The 16,073-nt window shown below is 41.7% G+C and overlaps 1 protein-coding gene across 4 annotated transcripts in view; it reads left to right on the forward strand.

Moving 5' to 3' along the window:
• Positions 1 to 16,073, forward strand: part of LOC146513924 (synaptic vesicle glycoprotein 2C-like) — a 60,157-nt gene that overhangs the window by 24,037 nt on the left and 20,047 nt on the right. For all 4 annotated transcript variants that reach the window (XM_085165289.1, XM_085165288.1, XM_085165292.1 and 1 more), the window contains exons 3-8: positions 306 to 486; positions 3,425 to 3,576; positions 14,057 to 14,190; positions 15,290 to 15,379; positions 15,465 to 15,575; positions 15,698 to 15,786. In XM_085165289.1, coding sequence (XP_085021415.1) covers positions 306 to 486; positions 3,425 to 3,576; positions 14,057 to 14,190; positions 15,290 to 15,379; positions 15,465 to 15,575; positions 15,698 to 15,786 — 757 coding nt within the window. The remainder of the gene's footprint in view (positions 1 to 305; positions 487 to 3,424; positions 3,577 to 14,056; positions 14,191 to 15,289; positions 15,380 to 15,464; positions 15,576 to 15,697; positions 15,787 to 16,073) is intronic.

Here is a 16,073-nt window from a genome sequence, read left to right on the forward strand (position 1 = left end):
AGATTATGGGATTATTTAAAGTCTGTATCTTAAGTACAGACTGTAAGTGTACATTAAGTCAGTTTTAGTGATGGAGTTCAGGTTTTTGTTATCTATGAACTCTAGCTTAAAAGCTGTGTGTGTTGTGAGGACGCATGAATAAATTGCTGAATTGCTTCTTATGTTCCAAAATGTAAAATGGATTTTGTTTACTCAGCGGTTTCAGTAACAAACACTTGACTCCAGATGGTTGTGATCATTTATAGTTCTCCCTGTTTCTCTCTCTCTCTCTACCACTGTCTTTCCCCCTGTCTCCCCTCCTCCAGGCAGCATTGTGTATCTGGGGATGATGTTTGGAGCCTTTTTCTGGGGTGGCCTCTCAGACAAAGTGGGCCGCAGACAGTGCCTGCTTATATCCATGTCAGTCAACGGCTTCTTTGCCTTCCTTTCCTCCTTTGTCCAGGGCTACAGTATGTTCCTCTTCTGCCGCATGGTGTCTGGCTTCGGGTAAGTTTGTTTAACTTTCCTCTTCTCATGCTCCTGCAGACCCTCTGATCTATCTTCCTACCACTTCCTCTGCTATCTCTCCTCTTCCAAATTCAAAACACATGACAAGAGGTTATACTAACTGCCAGGCATCAGCTCTTCCTCATACCCAGGGGTATAGAAGAAATAAAGCAAAAGAGAAAGGTCTGCAGAAATCAGCTGGTAGTGTAAATGAACATCTGGGTGTTTTAATGCTAGCATGGTCTGCTTGGCTGCACAGATCCTTGACAGCCCTCCCATCTCAGTGACATGATATCCTTTTTAGATTGTATACTGTATGAACATTTAGATCAAGTTGTGATGGCTTAAGCTGGTGCTGCTTCATGACTAGACCAAAATGAATATTCAAATCAGAATGGGCCACAGTGCCTGAGGGCATTCATGATTGGTTCACCTGAGCTGCACTCAGCTCTTGTGCATTTAATTACAGTTCTGTAAGCAACCAGTAAACCTCACATCATCTGAAAAACAGCTTCTGCCTTAATGGCTTTAAAATTTCATTAGCAGCTTTAGCTTTTATGTCACCACTAGTTGTCAATCTGTATGCAGAAAGTAGTCTATGGTGTGGGATGGTATCTATGATTGTTCATATACCTTTGGGAATAACAGCAAAGAGGCATTGCTTTGTAAGGGGTCACTGAGATCTTCTGCTCTCTTTTCCATCCTCATTCTGGCAGAAATACGATCTGGCATCCAGTGCTGTGTGTTTCACTGTTCCTTTCATTAAGTTTTTCCCTACCTTATTAGCGTTGCTATCAGAAGCTGTCTCAGCAAATAGGAAAAGACATTCACAGCACAGTGCCATAATGAAAAAAAAAAAAAAGAATTCACACAGATTAAGTTTTAGTGCAATTTTACTTAATGTTCTAAACCAGTCTGTCATATCAGTCATTCCTCTGGCAAAACCTTAAACAGGTTTTGACATTTTTAGAATGAATATCATAGACAATTATTTTCATACATATATAACCTTTTATTATAAGTTTCTCCCACGCAGACATAAAGGAAGCAGGACAAAAGGCACAACCCAATTTCATCAGATTCTCGGGTGTCACCACAATCTTGAATATTTACTGTATACTTTATACATGGTTGTTTTTTTTTGGGTTTTTTTGAGAATTGAAAACAAGCCACATACATTTTCATTTGCTTCAAGCTTTTTTGCAGTTACACAGTTTCTATGAATATGTAATGTTGATGATCTGAAAAGGTTTTGATTTTATTTTATTTACTTTATCTTAAATGGAAAGGGGTGTACCCCACCTCTAATTAAGTATTGGTTAGGACAGGCTCTATCACCTCATCTTAGATGTATAAGCACTTTAAATAATTTATGAATAAATGGATGGATTATCTAATATCGGCATCTTTCAGGTAATACAAAGCATATGGCAATGCAGATTCTTTACTTGTTCCTCATGAGTTAGCGCTTAGTTTCTACATGTAGTGAGAAATTAAAATGTCACAGATGGCTGCTCAATTGAGAAATTTGGGATATAACAGCTACAGCTCAGATCAGAATTTAAAGGAGAAGTTCAACATTTTCAATACATGCTATCTTTGTTTTTCTCCAAAGCCATCTATCCATATTAAATTCAGCTAATTAATGTTGAAATGAATCAGAAACAAATGTATAATAATAAAAGAAATGCTGATTGCTCTTTATCTGCCTCTCATTTACAACACTGTAGTCAACCATAACACTGACAGTAAAACCAGTGCATCTCAAAAAGTTGTGCATAGATGAACATACCTTTCAGAAGTTTTTGTATTGTTAATGCTTTTTTTTATTGATCTGTAGAAATAACGAATACATTATCAGATACTGTATTTTCATGAACTTTGAGCCATTATCATCTAAATTAAAACAAAAAGGCTTCGTGTTGAATTATTACATGAAAATGTAACTTTCTGAAATAAATTATGAAAAAAACCCTTTTTGATGATATTCTAATTTTAAGAGATACACTAGTAAGATTTGCCATTTGTTTTTTTCCTCTTCAAATATGTACGACACTCTGAGGCTATGAAAAAAATGGGGACAGTCACTGCAGTCACAGATGGGCTCCTTCTGACTCTACTGACACCTCACTGAAAGGGTTCAGTTCAGTGCACCTATCCCTCACATCAACACAAGATACAACAACGTACTAATATGGAACTATGCAATTTGAGACATGTTCACTATGTTAAATTTAATGGCCACACAACCTGTGATTCTGGAAAATGATATAATAAGCAAGTTTGATAGAAAGCAGCAAAGATGGTTTAAAGACTGTAATATCCTGTGTGCTACAGTGTGGTGATTTTTAATTTTCTTTGGTCAAGAAGATGACAGTACAGTTTGTGCAAACAAATACTAAGCTGCAGTGGATAGTGCCGTTGCCTCCTGATGATCTGGTAAGACTCAGAAAATAAGCCAGAATAGTGTGGAATCTGCTTTGTGACATGAATGAACAAAAAATGTGTGAAGACACATTTCTGGAAACCTCACTCCCTTCACTCAAAACTCTGAACACAAAGTCCAATTTTAAAGCTACATTAAAAAAAAGCCTTTAATTCGTCCACAAAACCAGACAAATGCTTTGAAACATGAACTACTCAGAATAATGTGCATTCATTATATACGGCATGACTACTGAAAACAGCATGTTCAAGACATGTAACTTGAGTTTTTCTTATCTCATGATTTGTCTTGTTGTCATTTGTCTTGATTTGACTGTTCTAAAAAAAGTTTCAGACGTTTGTACAATTCACAGTGACAAATGAAGAAATGTTTTCTGTAACAATAAATCAGTTTCATATTGTGATGAATGTTAATTGTTGCAAGCGCTGATGAGGCAAATGAGGATTGCCTTTTTGAGCATGCATAGCTAATTACAACAAGCTGTATTTACAGGATCGGTGGAGCAGTACCGATAGTATTCTCATACTTTGCGGAGGTGTTGGCTCGCGAGAAGAGAGGAGAGCATCTGAGCTGGCTGTGCATGTTCTGGATGATTGGAGGGATTTATGCCTCAGCCATGGCCTGGGCTATCATCCCACACTATGGTGAGTGACATGATGTACCACTTCTAAAAAAGGTTACATTAACATGACAGCAAAGCAGCACTAAAGGGAAATCATTAAAATGATCGAAGAAATTTGTCATAAAAATGTTAAAGTGTATTATTACATTTTCCCACCTCATAATAGTCTGTGGATATTGCTCCTTTATTTTATATTTTTGCTTTTTTTGAATATTATCAAATTAGTAGAGTTTACAATGAACATATAACCCAACCAGATTTAGGAAGTCATTCCAATTCAATGCAATTCAATTCAGTTATCTCAAGTTCTTTTATATTGTAAGGTAGAGACTGTAGACTGGAGTCAATAGTACAGAGAAAATCCCAACAATTAGACAACCCTTTGACCACTTAACGAAGGTTGGATGGAAAAAACTCCCTTTTAACAGGAGGCAGTCATCGTGTGACTGGTTCTGGGAAGAGGGAAGGAGACAGGACAAAAGTTAGGTGAGATGATTGCAGTGAAGAAAGGCCAGATGTTTTAACATAGAGTCCAATGTGGAAATACCCTGAACTGGGATTTGTTTCAATGGCCAGCTGAGGGCGAATGCTCTGGTTGCCAAAATGAAACGATTGTACAGACGTAGAAAGAAAACAGCCCTTGTCTTCTTTAATCTACCTTAAATGAACACTTTCATAATGAGTTTATGGTCTCAATTGCTAGTTTACACTGTTACTGAATACAACATGACGTTATTACCTAAACCTACTCTGTGAATGAGAAGCCAGTAATGTATGAGCATGCAGTGCTTTATGATTCACTATTCTCTTATCACATCTATTTTCAAAACACCAATAAGGTGTTCAAGGCCTTAGCATGAGACTTCAAAAACCAGGGGATGATGTAAAAGTGCTTCTATTTATCGTCTATCTTTCACGTTTAATGAATCAGTCTAATTCATCAGAACTAGTACTCTGAACTCTCTGCCTCTCTTCCACAGTTTTTCTTTAGCTCTGTCTCCTTCCCCTCACTCCTGGCTGATTGTGACTGCTGTTTCCTGAGCCTGTGAAAAATAATCCTGATGGTAGAAAAAGGACCAATAATGTTAAAAGTACTATGTCACCAAATGTATAATAAAAATGTTATTAAAAATCAGGGACAAGTGGTATAACCTATGTGGGTGTTCATCATGGACAGAATATACAGTGGGGCAAAAAAGTATTTAGTCAGCCACCGATTGTGCAAGTTCCCCCACTTAAAATGATGACAGAGGTCAGTAATTTGCACCAGAGGTACACTTCAACTGTGAGAGACAGAATGTGAAAAAAAAATCCATGAATTCACATGGTAGGATTTGTAAAGAATTTATTCGTAAATCAGGGTGGAAAATAAGTATTTGGTCACCTCAAACAAGGAAAATCCCTGGCTCTCACAGACCTGTAACGTCTTCTGTAAGAAGCTTTTCTGTCCCCCACTCGTTACCTGTATGAATGGCACCTGTTTGACCTCATCATCTGTATAAAAGACACCTGTCCACAGCCTCAACCAGTCAGACTCCAAACTCCGCCATGGCCAAGACCAAAGAGCTTTCGAAGGACACCAGGAAAAGAATTGTAGACCTGCACCAGACTGGGAAGAGTGAATCTACAATAGGCAAGCAGCTTGGTGTGAAAAAATCAACTGTGGGAGCAATCATCAGAAAATGGAAGACATACAAGACCACTGATAATCTCCCTCGATCTGGGGCTCCACGCAAGATCTCATCCCGTGGGGTCAAAATGATCATGAGAACGGTGAGCAAAGATCCCAGAACCACATGGGGGGACCTGGTGAATGACCTGCAGAGAGCTGGGACCAAAGTAACAAAGGTCACCATCAGTAACACACTACAACGGCAGGGAATCAAATCCTGCAGTGCCAGACGTGTTCCGCTGCTGAAGCCAGTGCATGTCCAGGCCCGTCTGAAGTTTGCCAGAGAGCACATGGATGATACAGCAGAGGATTGGGAGAATGTCATGTGGTCAGATGAAACCAAAGTAGAACTTTTTGGTATAAACTCAACTCGTCGTGTTTGGAGGAAGAAGAATACTGAGTTGCATCCCAAGAACACCATACCTACTGTGAAGCATGGGGGTGGAAACATCATGCTATGGGGCTGTTTTTCTGCCAAGGGGACAGGACGACTGATCCGTGTTAAGGACAGAATGAATGGGGCCAAGTATCGTGAGATTTTGAGCCAAAACCTCCTTCCATCAGTGAGAACTTTGAAGATGAAACGAGGCTGGGTCTTCCAACATGACAATGATCCAAAACACACCGCCCGGGCAACAAAGGAGTGGCTCCGTAAGAAGCATTTGAAAGTCCTGGAGTGGCCTAGCCAGTCTCCAGACCTCAACCCCATAGAAAATCTGTGGCGGGAGTTGAAAGTCCGTGTTGCTCGGCGACAGCCCCAAAACATCACTGCTCTTGAGAAGATCTGCATGGAGGAATGGGCCAAAATACCAGCTACTGTGTGTGCAAACCTGGTAAAGACCTATAGTAAACGTTTGACCTCTGTTATTGCCAACAAAGGTTATGTTACAAAGTATTGAGTTGTATTTTTGTTATTGACCAAATACTTATTTTCCACCCTGATTTACGAATAAATTCTTTACAAATCCTACCATGTGAATTCATGGATTTTTTTTTCACATTCTGTCTCTCACAGTTGAAGTGTACCTCTGGTGCAAATTACTGACCTCTGTCATCATTTTAAGTGGGGGAACTTGCACAATCGGTGGCTGACTAAATACTTTTTTGCCCCACTGTATATTGAAATAATGCTGCCAAGGTGTGTTATGAGGAATACTCAATGAACTACACACTGAAGTTTAATGGAGACTCATGCTAGTGACGAAACTACTCTGCTACCCTGTAACACAAGCATGTAATGCTAAATCACTGGAGTACATCAGTGAAAGCCTGGCAGTAACTTTTTCTATGCAAGCTATAGTCTGTGGAAGTTTTGTTCCACTGCTAAGAACAGACTACAGACACTACCTGGGTCTGGGTGCAGTTTTCCCCTCCAGGGGCAAGGGTACCTAGACCTGGGGTATAGAGTACGCTTGGGGAGTGTGATTGTGTGTACAGTGTCTCTTTGTGTCTGTCTCCACGTTGGGTGAGTGTTGAGTAATTGTATATGAGAGCATGAGGGTGGGAATGGATGTTTGTATCTGTGTGTGCCTGTATGTCTGTGTCTATATGTCAGGTTGGGTATCAGACGCCACCTCTCTGGGGACATCTCGGGCCCTCCAAGGTATGGAGGCCTATCTCCCCCACCACTTCCCCTACCAGTGGCAGATGCCCTCAGACACCAGTGCGTTGGTGGTTCTTTGTGTCCGGGGGTGGGCGTCCAGGTACACACCGGCTCACTCCTTGGTGGCTGCTTGTCGGGGCCTGGAGCCTGGGGCTCGCTCGGGCCACTTTGGGGGTGGGGTGCCCTCAGCCTCTCAGCCTGGGGCTCGGTCATTCTGGCACAGCTGGCTGCCGGCGGAGCTCACGGGCACGTCACTGCAACCCCCCTGACTTCTGCTCCGCGGCTGCTGAGCAACCCCTCATCTGGGGCTCTCCTCAGCTCTTTCTGGGATAGTGGCGCAGCTGCCCCTCTGTTGGTCTTCCTTGGTCTCTTGTGTTCTGGGGGCCTCTGGATGTCTGGAGTTTTGATCTCCTCCATACCTGCTTCATGCCCTGCAGGACGGGGCTGTGGCTCCCCACACCCTGTAGCAGATCATTACACGAAGGAACGTTTTAAATAGAAGCACGCTCATGCTCACAGATGTACACACAGGTGCTCACACACACAAACTACACCCTTTTTGGCTCCTACCTCAAAGCACACTGTGTGCTGTCAATCTTACACAATAATGTTTAATATTTAGTATTTACTGTTATATTCCCATATATCATCGTGATGTTGTTTATTATGTTGCTCTTTTTTTTTCTTCTGCTTTTTTTTTCTTGCTCAGCAGGTGATCCAGGTGATTGATATATGTATTTTTTGTCTGCTTATTTTGTTGGTTTTTGTTTTTTGCCCTTTATCCCCATCCCTCTTCCCCGCTGTTTTTCTTTCCCTCTTTCTTTCTCCCCTTTCTTTAGCAAGTGAAAATAAAATAAAATAAACAATAAAAGGTGAATCAAATAGACCATTACGGCAAGGCTGGGATGGTCCATTTGGTAAAGTAAATCCGTTGGGCATCTTTCTTCGCCTTTAGACAATAATTCTGATTGCAAAAGAGCCAAACGGGACAGGCAAAAAAATAAATAAATAAGTACATGACTGAATATAAAGTTTTAAATACAAAAAACCAACAAAAAAACAATCAGAAGGTTGATGGATTGTGTGTCGAAGTATGCTAGATCAACTCCAAGTTCCCCCTGATGCATCCACTGGAGTGTGAGTATGTGTGTGAGTTGTAGATATGGTGCTAGTATGAATGTGTGTGTGATTGGGAGAATGAGACTTTAAGTACTCAGAGTAGAAAAGTGCTACATACCTAAAAAAACAATCTATATATCAAAACAAATCTCTCAAGAATTCGGCCCCACACCTGGATCCTGGAATGCCTAGAACTATATAAGATCAACAGGACCCTAAGAGCCTTCATCAGGAACTCAATGGGGATGTGGCGGACAACACTGGAGGCCAACCTCAAGCCCATAGCACAAGTCACCATCAAGTGCGGGATCTACCAAGGAGATGCTCTGTCCCCACTGCTGTTCTGCATAGGCCTTAACTCCCTCAGTGAGATAATTGACAAGACTGGCTACGGATACCGACTACGGAATGGAGCAGTTGTCAGCCACCTCCTGTACATGGATGACATCAAGTTGTATGCCAAGAGTGAACGAGACATCGATTCACTGATCCACACCACCAGGATATACAGCAATGACATCGGAATGTCGTTCGGGCGGAAGTGTAGTCGGATGGTAACAAAGAGAGGGAAGGTAGTCAGAACGGAGGGGATCAATCTACCAGAAGGCAACATTGCAGACATAGAGGACAGTTACAAGTACCTGGGGATCCCGCAGGCGAATGGGAACCATGAAGAGGCCGCTAGGAAAGCTGCAACCACCAAGTACCTGCAGAGGGTCAGGCAAGTCCTGAGGAGTCAGCTGAACGGTAAGAACAAGATCCGGGCTATCAACACCTATGCCCTGCCCGTGATCAGGTACCCTGCTGGGGTAATAGGCTGGCCAAAGGAGGAGATAGAAGCCACTGACATCAAGACAAGAAAGCTCCTTACCATGCATGGAGGGTTTCACCCCAAGTCCAGCACCCTGAGGCTGTACGCTAAGCGGAAGGAAGGGGGCCGGGGACTGGTGAGTGTCAGCACCACAGTCCAGCATGAGACAAGGAACATCCACGAATACATCACAAAGATGGCCCCAACTGACAGCGTGCTCAGTGCATACCTCAGGCAGCAGAAACCCAAGAAAGTGGAGGAAGGCGAAGAACCATCATGGAAGGACAGGCCCCTGCACGGTATGTACCACCGGCAGATAGAGAAGGTGGCTGATATCCAGAAATCCTACCAGTGGCTGGACAAAGCTGGACTGAAAGACAGCACGGAGGCACTAATCATGGCAGCACAGGAACAAACACTAAGCACAAGATCCATAGAGGCTGTGGTCTATCACACCAGGCAAGACCCCAGGTGCAGGCTGTGTAAAGATGCTCCAGAGACAATCCAGCACATAACAGCAGGGTGTAAGATGCTAGCAGGCAAGGCATACATGGAACGCCATAACCAAGTGGCCGGCATAGTGTACAGAAACATCTGTGCCGAGTATAACCTGGAAGTCCCGAGGTCAAAATGGGAGATGCCCCCAAGGGTGATGGAGAATGACTGAGCTAAGATCCTGTGGGACTTCCAGATACAGACGGACAAAATGGTGGTGGCTAACCAACTGGACATAGTGGTGGTAGACAAACAGAAGAAGACGGTCGTAGTGATCGATGTAGCGGTTCTGAATGACAGCAATATCAGGAAGAAGGAACACGAGAAGCTGGAGAAATACCAAGGGTTCAGAGAAGAGCTCGAGAAGATGTGGAGGGTGAAGGTGACGGTGGTCCCAGTGGTAATCGGAGCACTAGGTGCAGTGACTCCCAAGCTAGGCGAGTGGCTCCAGCAGATCCCGGGAACAACAGCGGAGATCTCTGTCCAGAAGAGCGCAGTCCTAGGAACAGCTAAGATACTGCACAGGACCCTCAAGCTCCTAGGCCTCTGGTAGAGGACCCAAGCTTGAAGGACTGACCGCCCACAGGGGCGAGTGGGGAATTTTTTTTTATATATATATATATATATATATATATATATATATATATATATATATATTGTTCTTTTTTGTTTTTTACATGAGGAACACACACATGCACAGACACACACACACAGAGAAACACAAAGTGTAAGCAAAAGCTGACATTGCTGCGTTTAAAGTAAGGGAAAAGTGATGCAATGTGCTCGCAACTTTACTGGCCCAGGTTCCAAAGTGGAGAGGTTTCCCACTGTTAGGAGAGACTCACATCACCAGTTTGAACATTACTGCAAAAAGAAAAGGCATTAACGTCGGACTTGGCGGTACTGCTCCACTCTTGATGATACCCCCTGCAGTAGTAAGGCATGTACATCACAACACGATACATAACATCCAGTGAGCCTCGCAAATAATTCCCCAATCGTGGGGCTTAATTTAGAAATCAAGACCCATCAGGGGGGCACACAAACACATAGCAGGTGGTGATGTAGGTGGAAACCACAGCAATAACAGCAGCACAAAAAAGCAACAAAGTGTCTGTCAGTCTGCACAATAAATATATACATGAAGGGCACTAAAATGTACAGAGTTGTGTTAGGCAAGCAAGGTTCATCTGGACATACAGCATTTTTATTTTAAAAGAGTATTCTTTTTAATCAAATCCTTTTAGGAGACTATAATTGAAAACCAATGGTTTTGCTCATTTATTGGAATTTTATGACAAACTGTTTGAGGTTGTAAAAAAATGTAAAAAGTTGACTCATATAGTTGATCTCATATAGTGAAGGAGAGGAGGTGTGTCAGAGCATATGAACAAAAAATGAGCTAACTGAAATCAATCAGGAATGGGGGGCTGCAGATAAAGAAAGAGGAGCAGAGAAATAGATTAGGAAGACATGGCAAAAGAGAAGCGAAGAGGGCTCTGATTTATGAGGCCTGCATCGGGGATAATCAAAGGGTGAAGGGATACAGGAGAGGGCTAAAGGGAGGCAAACAAAGACAGAGTGAGAGAGTGAGACTGTTACACAACAGAGGAGCAGAGGAGGAGAGGAGGAGGAGGAGGAAAGCTGCTGAAGACTATTCTGTGACTGTGTGACACTATAGTGTGGGGGCACAGGGTTGATTAAGTTCCTACACCAAGTGGTGTTCTTATTTAGAATGAAGCTACAACACCGACTTTTTAAGCAAGTAAAGAAAACATGTTGAGGAAGTGCAAACTTCTTCAGTCTGTGCAGCTTCACATTTTACAAACACTACCTCTGATTTCATTTCACACTGAATGAACTTTGGGCTCATCCATCCATTCACTTCCGCCTATCCTTTTCAGGGTCGCGGGGGGCACTGGAGCCTATCCCAGCTGTCATAGGGCGAGAGACGGGGTACACCCTGGACAGGTCGCCAGTTTGTCGCAGGGCCAACACACAGGGACAGACAACCATTCACACTCACATTCATTCGCACATTCACACCTAGTGGCAATTTGGATTATCCAATTAACCTATCCCCACAAGCTGCATGTCTTTGGATGGTGGGAGGAAGCCGGAGTACCCGGAGGGAACCCACGCAAACACGGGGAGAACATGCAAACTCCACACAGAAAGACCCCGGCCTGATGGTGGAATTGAACTCAGGACCTTCTTGCTGTGCGGCAACAATGCTAACCACCATGCCACCGTGCTGACTTTGGGCTCACACTTTTGAAAATAGTTCACATTGAGCTTTTTTCCCCTTCCTAGTACCCATGCAGTAAAGTAAAGTAACAGTATCTACCTTTAGGAACTACTACTGTGAAACTAGAGAAAAGGCACCTAAACAACAGGAAATGGCAATAAGGAGGAAAGAAGTGGTAACAAAATTACAGAAAAGACAAATGGAAGTAACTATAAAGAAACACTGGACAACACAATATCAAAACAGGGACCAGTACTCAAATACAAATACAAAATTAAAGACCATGACAGTACTGACTACACATGGCAAGTAAGCACCTTAGCTTTCCTATTAAACTCTTAAGAGATATCAAAATATCAGTAGAATGTGAAAAATAATCTGCAAATAAATTCATAACATAAATGTATTTTCTTTAATGTATGTATTCATTTATTTACTTTTAACTTAAAGTAGTTGTAGACACGCAGGCCATATACTATCCAGCAGTGGGTGCCGCATCCTCTGCGACACATTTTTAAAGTGATACAGCAATAAATGGACATCTCCGTGACAAATACATGGGATTTCTCATAAATGCTTTACAACGATTTTGCCAGTAGAATACTATTATTGTAAAACAGAGCACAAACTCAGTATGTCTCTGAGTCAGATAATATAATATGCAAAATAGTTGCATTGTGTTCTGTCCCTGCAAGTAATACTACTAATGTATAAGCACCAAAAATTAGAAGTAACTGTTTAATGAGAAAAAAAGAAGAAAAATTAGTGTGCGGTGAAGCTCACAAGCATACACAGAAAGATATTTCTGTCTTATAGGTCAGAAATGGCTCCTAAAAATCTAAAGATAGAAGCTTACATTCTAAAGCTCTCCAGTGGCCGTCGGAGTGCAGGAGCGACTGAGTGTGAGAGGGCTTATAATTGAGGTCAATTGATTAGACGCCAGTGTTGTAACACATTTTTTCTACAAGATGCAGCAGTGTGTGGGTAATAAGTTCTGCCGCAGTGGTTCCATTGACTTGTAGATAACTGTGTGTGTGTGTGTGTGTGTGATTTTAGCTTTTTAAGGTGCTAAAAATGTGTAAAAAAAAAAAGTAAAGAAGCACATAAATTACAATAAAAAAATGGCCAGTTCAAGTGTGATGTGTGTCACAGTGCAACATGTGTCTCTTTAAGACTTTTCTGTCTGTGAGTCTTTGTGCATGCTTGTGTGTGTGCAAGTGTGTCTGTGTTTATATACATGCTTTAAAATTTGTGTGATACCACTAAGCAATGGCCAAGGACAGTGTGTGTGCTTGTGTGTGTGTGTGCGCACGTTTGTGTGTGTGTGTACTGTATGTGTATTTTAGCAGTGTTCACTTACTGTAGAGGAGGGACATAAATCTTGCTGAGTGTCTGAATCAGTCAGCCATCTCCTCCAGTCCATTATAGCTATAATCCCCCTAATGAGGTTTGTACTGGTACAGGCTAGAGCAGCCCCACAGGCCACACACACACACACACACACACACACACACACACACACACACACACACACACACACACACACACACACACACACACTTGTATGTCCATCCTAATACACTTTTCTATTGTTAATTTTTGCATACAGACTTTGCTGTGTGAGTAGATAGGATGGCTTCCAAACATATAGGTACATAGGTCCATCATATATTGCTACAACTTGTTGATGGTCATTGCAGAATGTCTTTTGGAGCTTTTGAAACTTTTAGAGAAATCACAGAGTACTTTTGGATTTGATGTTTTTCAGATTTTAGTATTGGAATGGAGCCAGTGTCAAAAGATCTCTGTTCTTTTTCAGAACACATAGTGACCAACATATTGTTAGAAAGTGATAATTAAAGTATTTTGGTTTTTTCATTAGATCATTTTAACGACATCCTTTTTTGTCTCTTTTGTTTTTTCTATTATGGGACCAAATCCTAAGGGGACTCGTTGGATCTCTACTAGAATATTATTATAACATTTTGTAGAGGATTAAATCTTTCTTAAAACCCATTGTGAATACAGTGCAGTAGACACCACAAACAGTTTTTTTCAGGCACAGTTTTGTAAAAGCAGCTAAATCAGCTTAAATAACCACATCTAAGAAATTTTCCAGTTGGATGTCGAAAAATGCTGAGTCATGTGGCCTGTCAGTGAGATCAGCTGATCTGACGGGAATGCTGCGAGACTTGACTTTATGGCCCACCTGAAATAATGCAATGCTCAGTTTTGGAGCCTATCACAGCTACAATAGGGTGGGAACCAGGGTACACCCTGGACAGGTTGCCAAGCTGATGCGGGGCTAACACAGAGAGACAGACAACCATTCACGCTCACATTCACACCTATGGGGAAGTTAGCAGTTAACATAATCCCACTAACTGCACTTCTGTCCAACCTTTAGGGACAGAAAAAAAGAACTACAGCAAGTATACATGTGTGCTTAAATTTAAGTTTTATGTCTTCTTGTGCAACGCGGACTGAGCTCACAACGTGATGCTATGCCACATTATTTCTAACTGTCCTTGTGTGTGCATGGTTCTCTGTGCAGGCTGGAGTTTCAGCATGGGATCAGCCTACCAGTTCCACAGCTGGCGAGTGTTTGTGGTGGTGTGTGCGCTGCCCTGTGTCTCTGCTGTGGTAGCTCTCACTTTTATGCCTGAAAGCCCCCGTTTCTACCTGGAGGTAAAGGAGATGTTTAGTATATGAACTGTTCCTGCTTGCTTGCAACTTGTTCATTCTTCTTTGCCATAAAGCTCAATTAAAATCACATTAGTGAGCCACACTGATGGACTGGGTAACATGCCTTCTTCATTATAAAGAAAAGACACTCTTACAGAGAACCATTAGCCTTATTATTTAAAGAAAAGAATAACTATGATTCTTGTGGATATCAGACAAAATCAGACCGTAGTGAAAAACAATCTTGATGTCACTTTTTAAGTCAACTTTTTTCTGATTGGCTGCCCACTAAGATACATCTTAAACTACATGTAGGTGAGCTTTAGCGCCCTATTAGGCAAGAGATGAATTTAGTTAAAACTCAAAATCACAGTAATTGCAGTGAGCATTAAATGCTTCCCACTTTTAGACTTTTATACCACCTTGGAGGACTAAAAGTCTGAAAGAGCCTCTGACAGAGCCTGTTGTCCAACTAGTATGATGTGTAGCAAGAGTGTGTAGTGTTGTTCATTACATTGACCACTTTGTGGCGCTTCCCTCTCTACACAACACATGTATGGACCTCAGAGTATTCCCCATGGAGCTCAGCCAGCCTTTATCAGTTTTTTCAGTTTCTTAGAGTCACTCTCTCTGATGCTGCCTCCCTAACAAATAGCTGCAAAGAAAAAATAAATCACTGGCACACAATGAAGCTTTTTTTTTTTCTCACAAAGTGGATACCATCTGTTAGATGCCCTTGCATGAAACTGAAGTTTATGTACAATAATTGCTTTATATTATCCTTTTATCAAAAAGAACAAATTAAATTAAACAAAATTGTTCTCCTCGGAGAAGAGCAAAAAGCTTATTTTCAGCCTGCTCTTCTTAATAAGCTTACTTATTAGGACAGCAGTGTGGAGATTCTGATGCTGGGGTTGGGGCATAGAGGTGAAGGTCACTGTGCAACACATGAAATAGACTTTACACACAGATATATAAATTGCATACATGTGCTATTTATTTTTTAATAAAAACAGACATTCAGTGCCCACTTCACTGTGTATGTGGAGTGTTAATATTGAAATCCAGCATATATATCCAAATTATGTTAACTATTCCCCAGATGGGTAAACACGACGAGGCCTGGATGGTGCTCAAACACATCCATGACACAAACATGCGTGCCCGCGGAGAGCCAGAGAGAGTCTTCACTGTGAGTACACTCTGGGCTTTGCTCTTCATCATTCCTGCTGCTGCAAAGACATTGGCAGATGACTGATCAGTGTCTCCCCCTGCAGGTGAACAGGATAAAAATCCCCAAACAGCTGGATGAGCTGGTAGAGATGCAGAATGAGTCAGCCAACCCTGTACTCAAGGTCCTCTTCAAGATCAGGGCTGAACTCAGAGGAGTAGGAGACTCTTTATGTCCTGTTTGTTAACCTTCACTTTTTTTGCTGCACTTTCTTTTATAGTCAATATTTATGGTTGCTATGAATAAAATTCACCAATTCACCTTTTTCTTTTATATCAGATCTGGTTGACATTCATGAAATGTTTCAACCACCCAGTGAAAGAAAACACTATGAAGCTGGCTGCAGTCTGGTTTACTTTGTCCTTTGGGTAAGAAAGTTATTACACATCCCATTTAGTTCTACTTCTGCACTTTGAATGTGTTGTTACTGTTGGCTTTGATCATGTTCAGATATGCTGTTTTTTGCTCTGGATGATGCATAGCTAATATAAATTTCTGTAATGCGCTTGGCACCAAAGTAGATGTTCTCTCACTTATATCTGCCTGATGAGCCGTGGTCAGTTAGATTACATTTATTTTGTGTCTTTTATTGCTTTTATTTTACATCATATTTATGACAGTTTTCCTGTTACAAGCTTTCTATGATTGACTGGAT

Source organism: Neolamprologus multifasciatus, chromosome 7 (assembly GCF_963576455.1).
Source record: "Neolamprologus multifasciatus chromosome 7, fNeoMul1.2, whole genome shotgun sequence".
Classification (NCBI taxonomy): Eukaryota; Metazoa; Chordata; class Actinopteri; order Cichliformes; family Cichlidae; genus Neolamprologus; species Neolamprologus multifasciatus.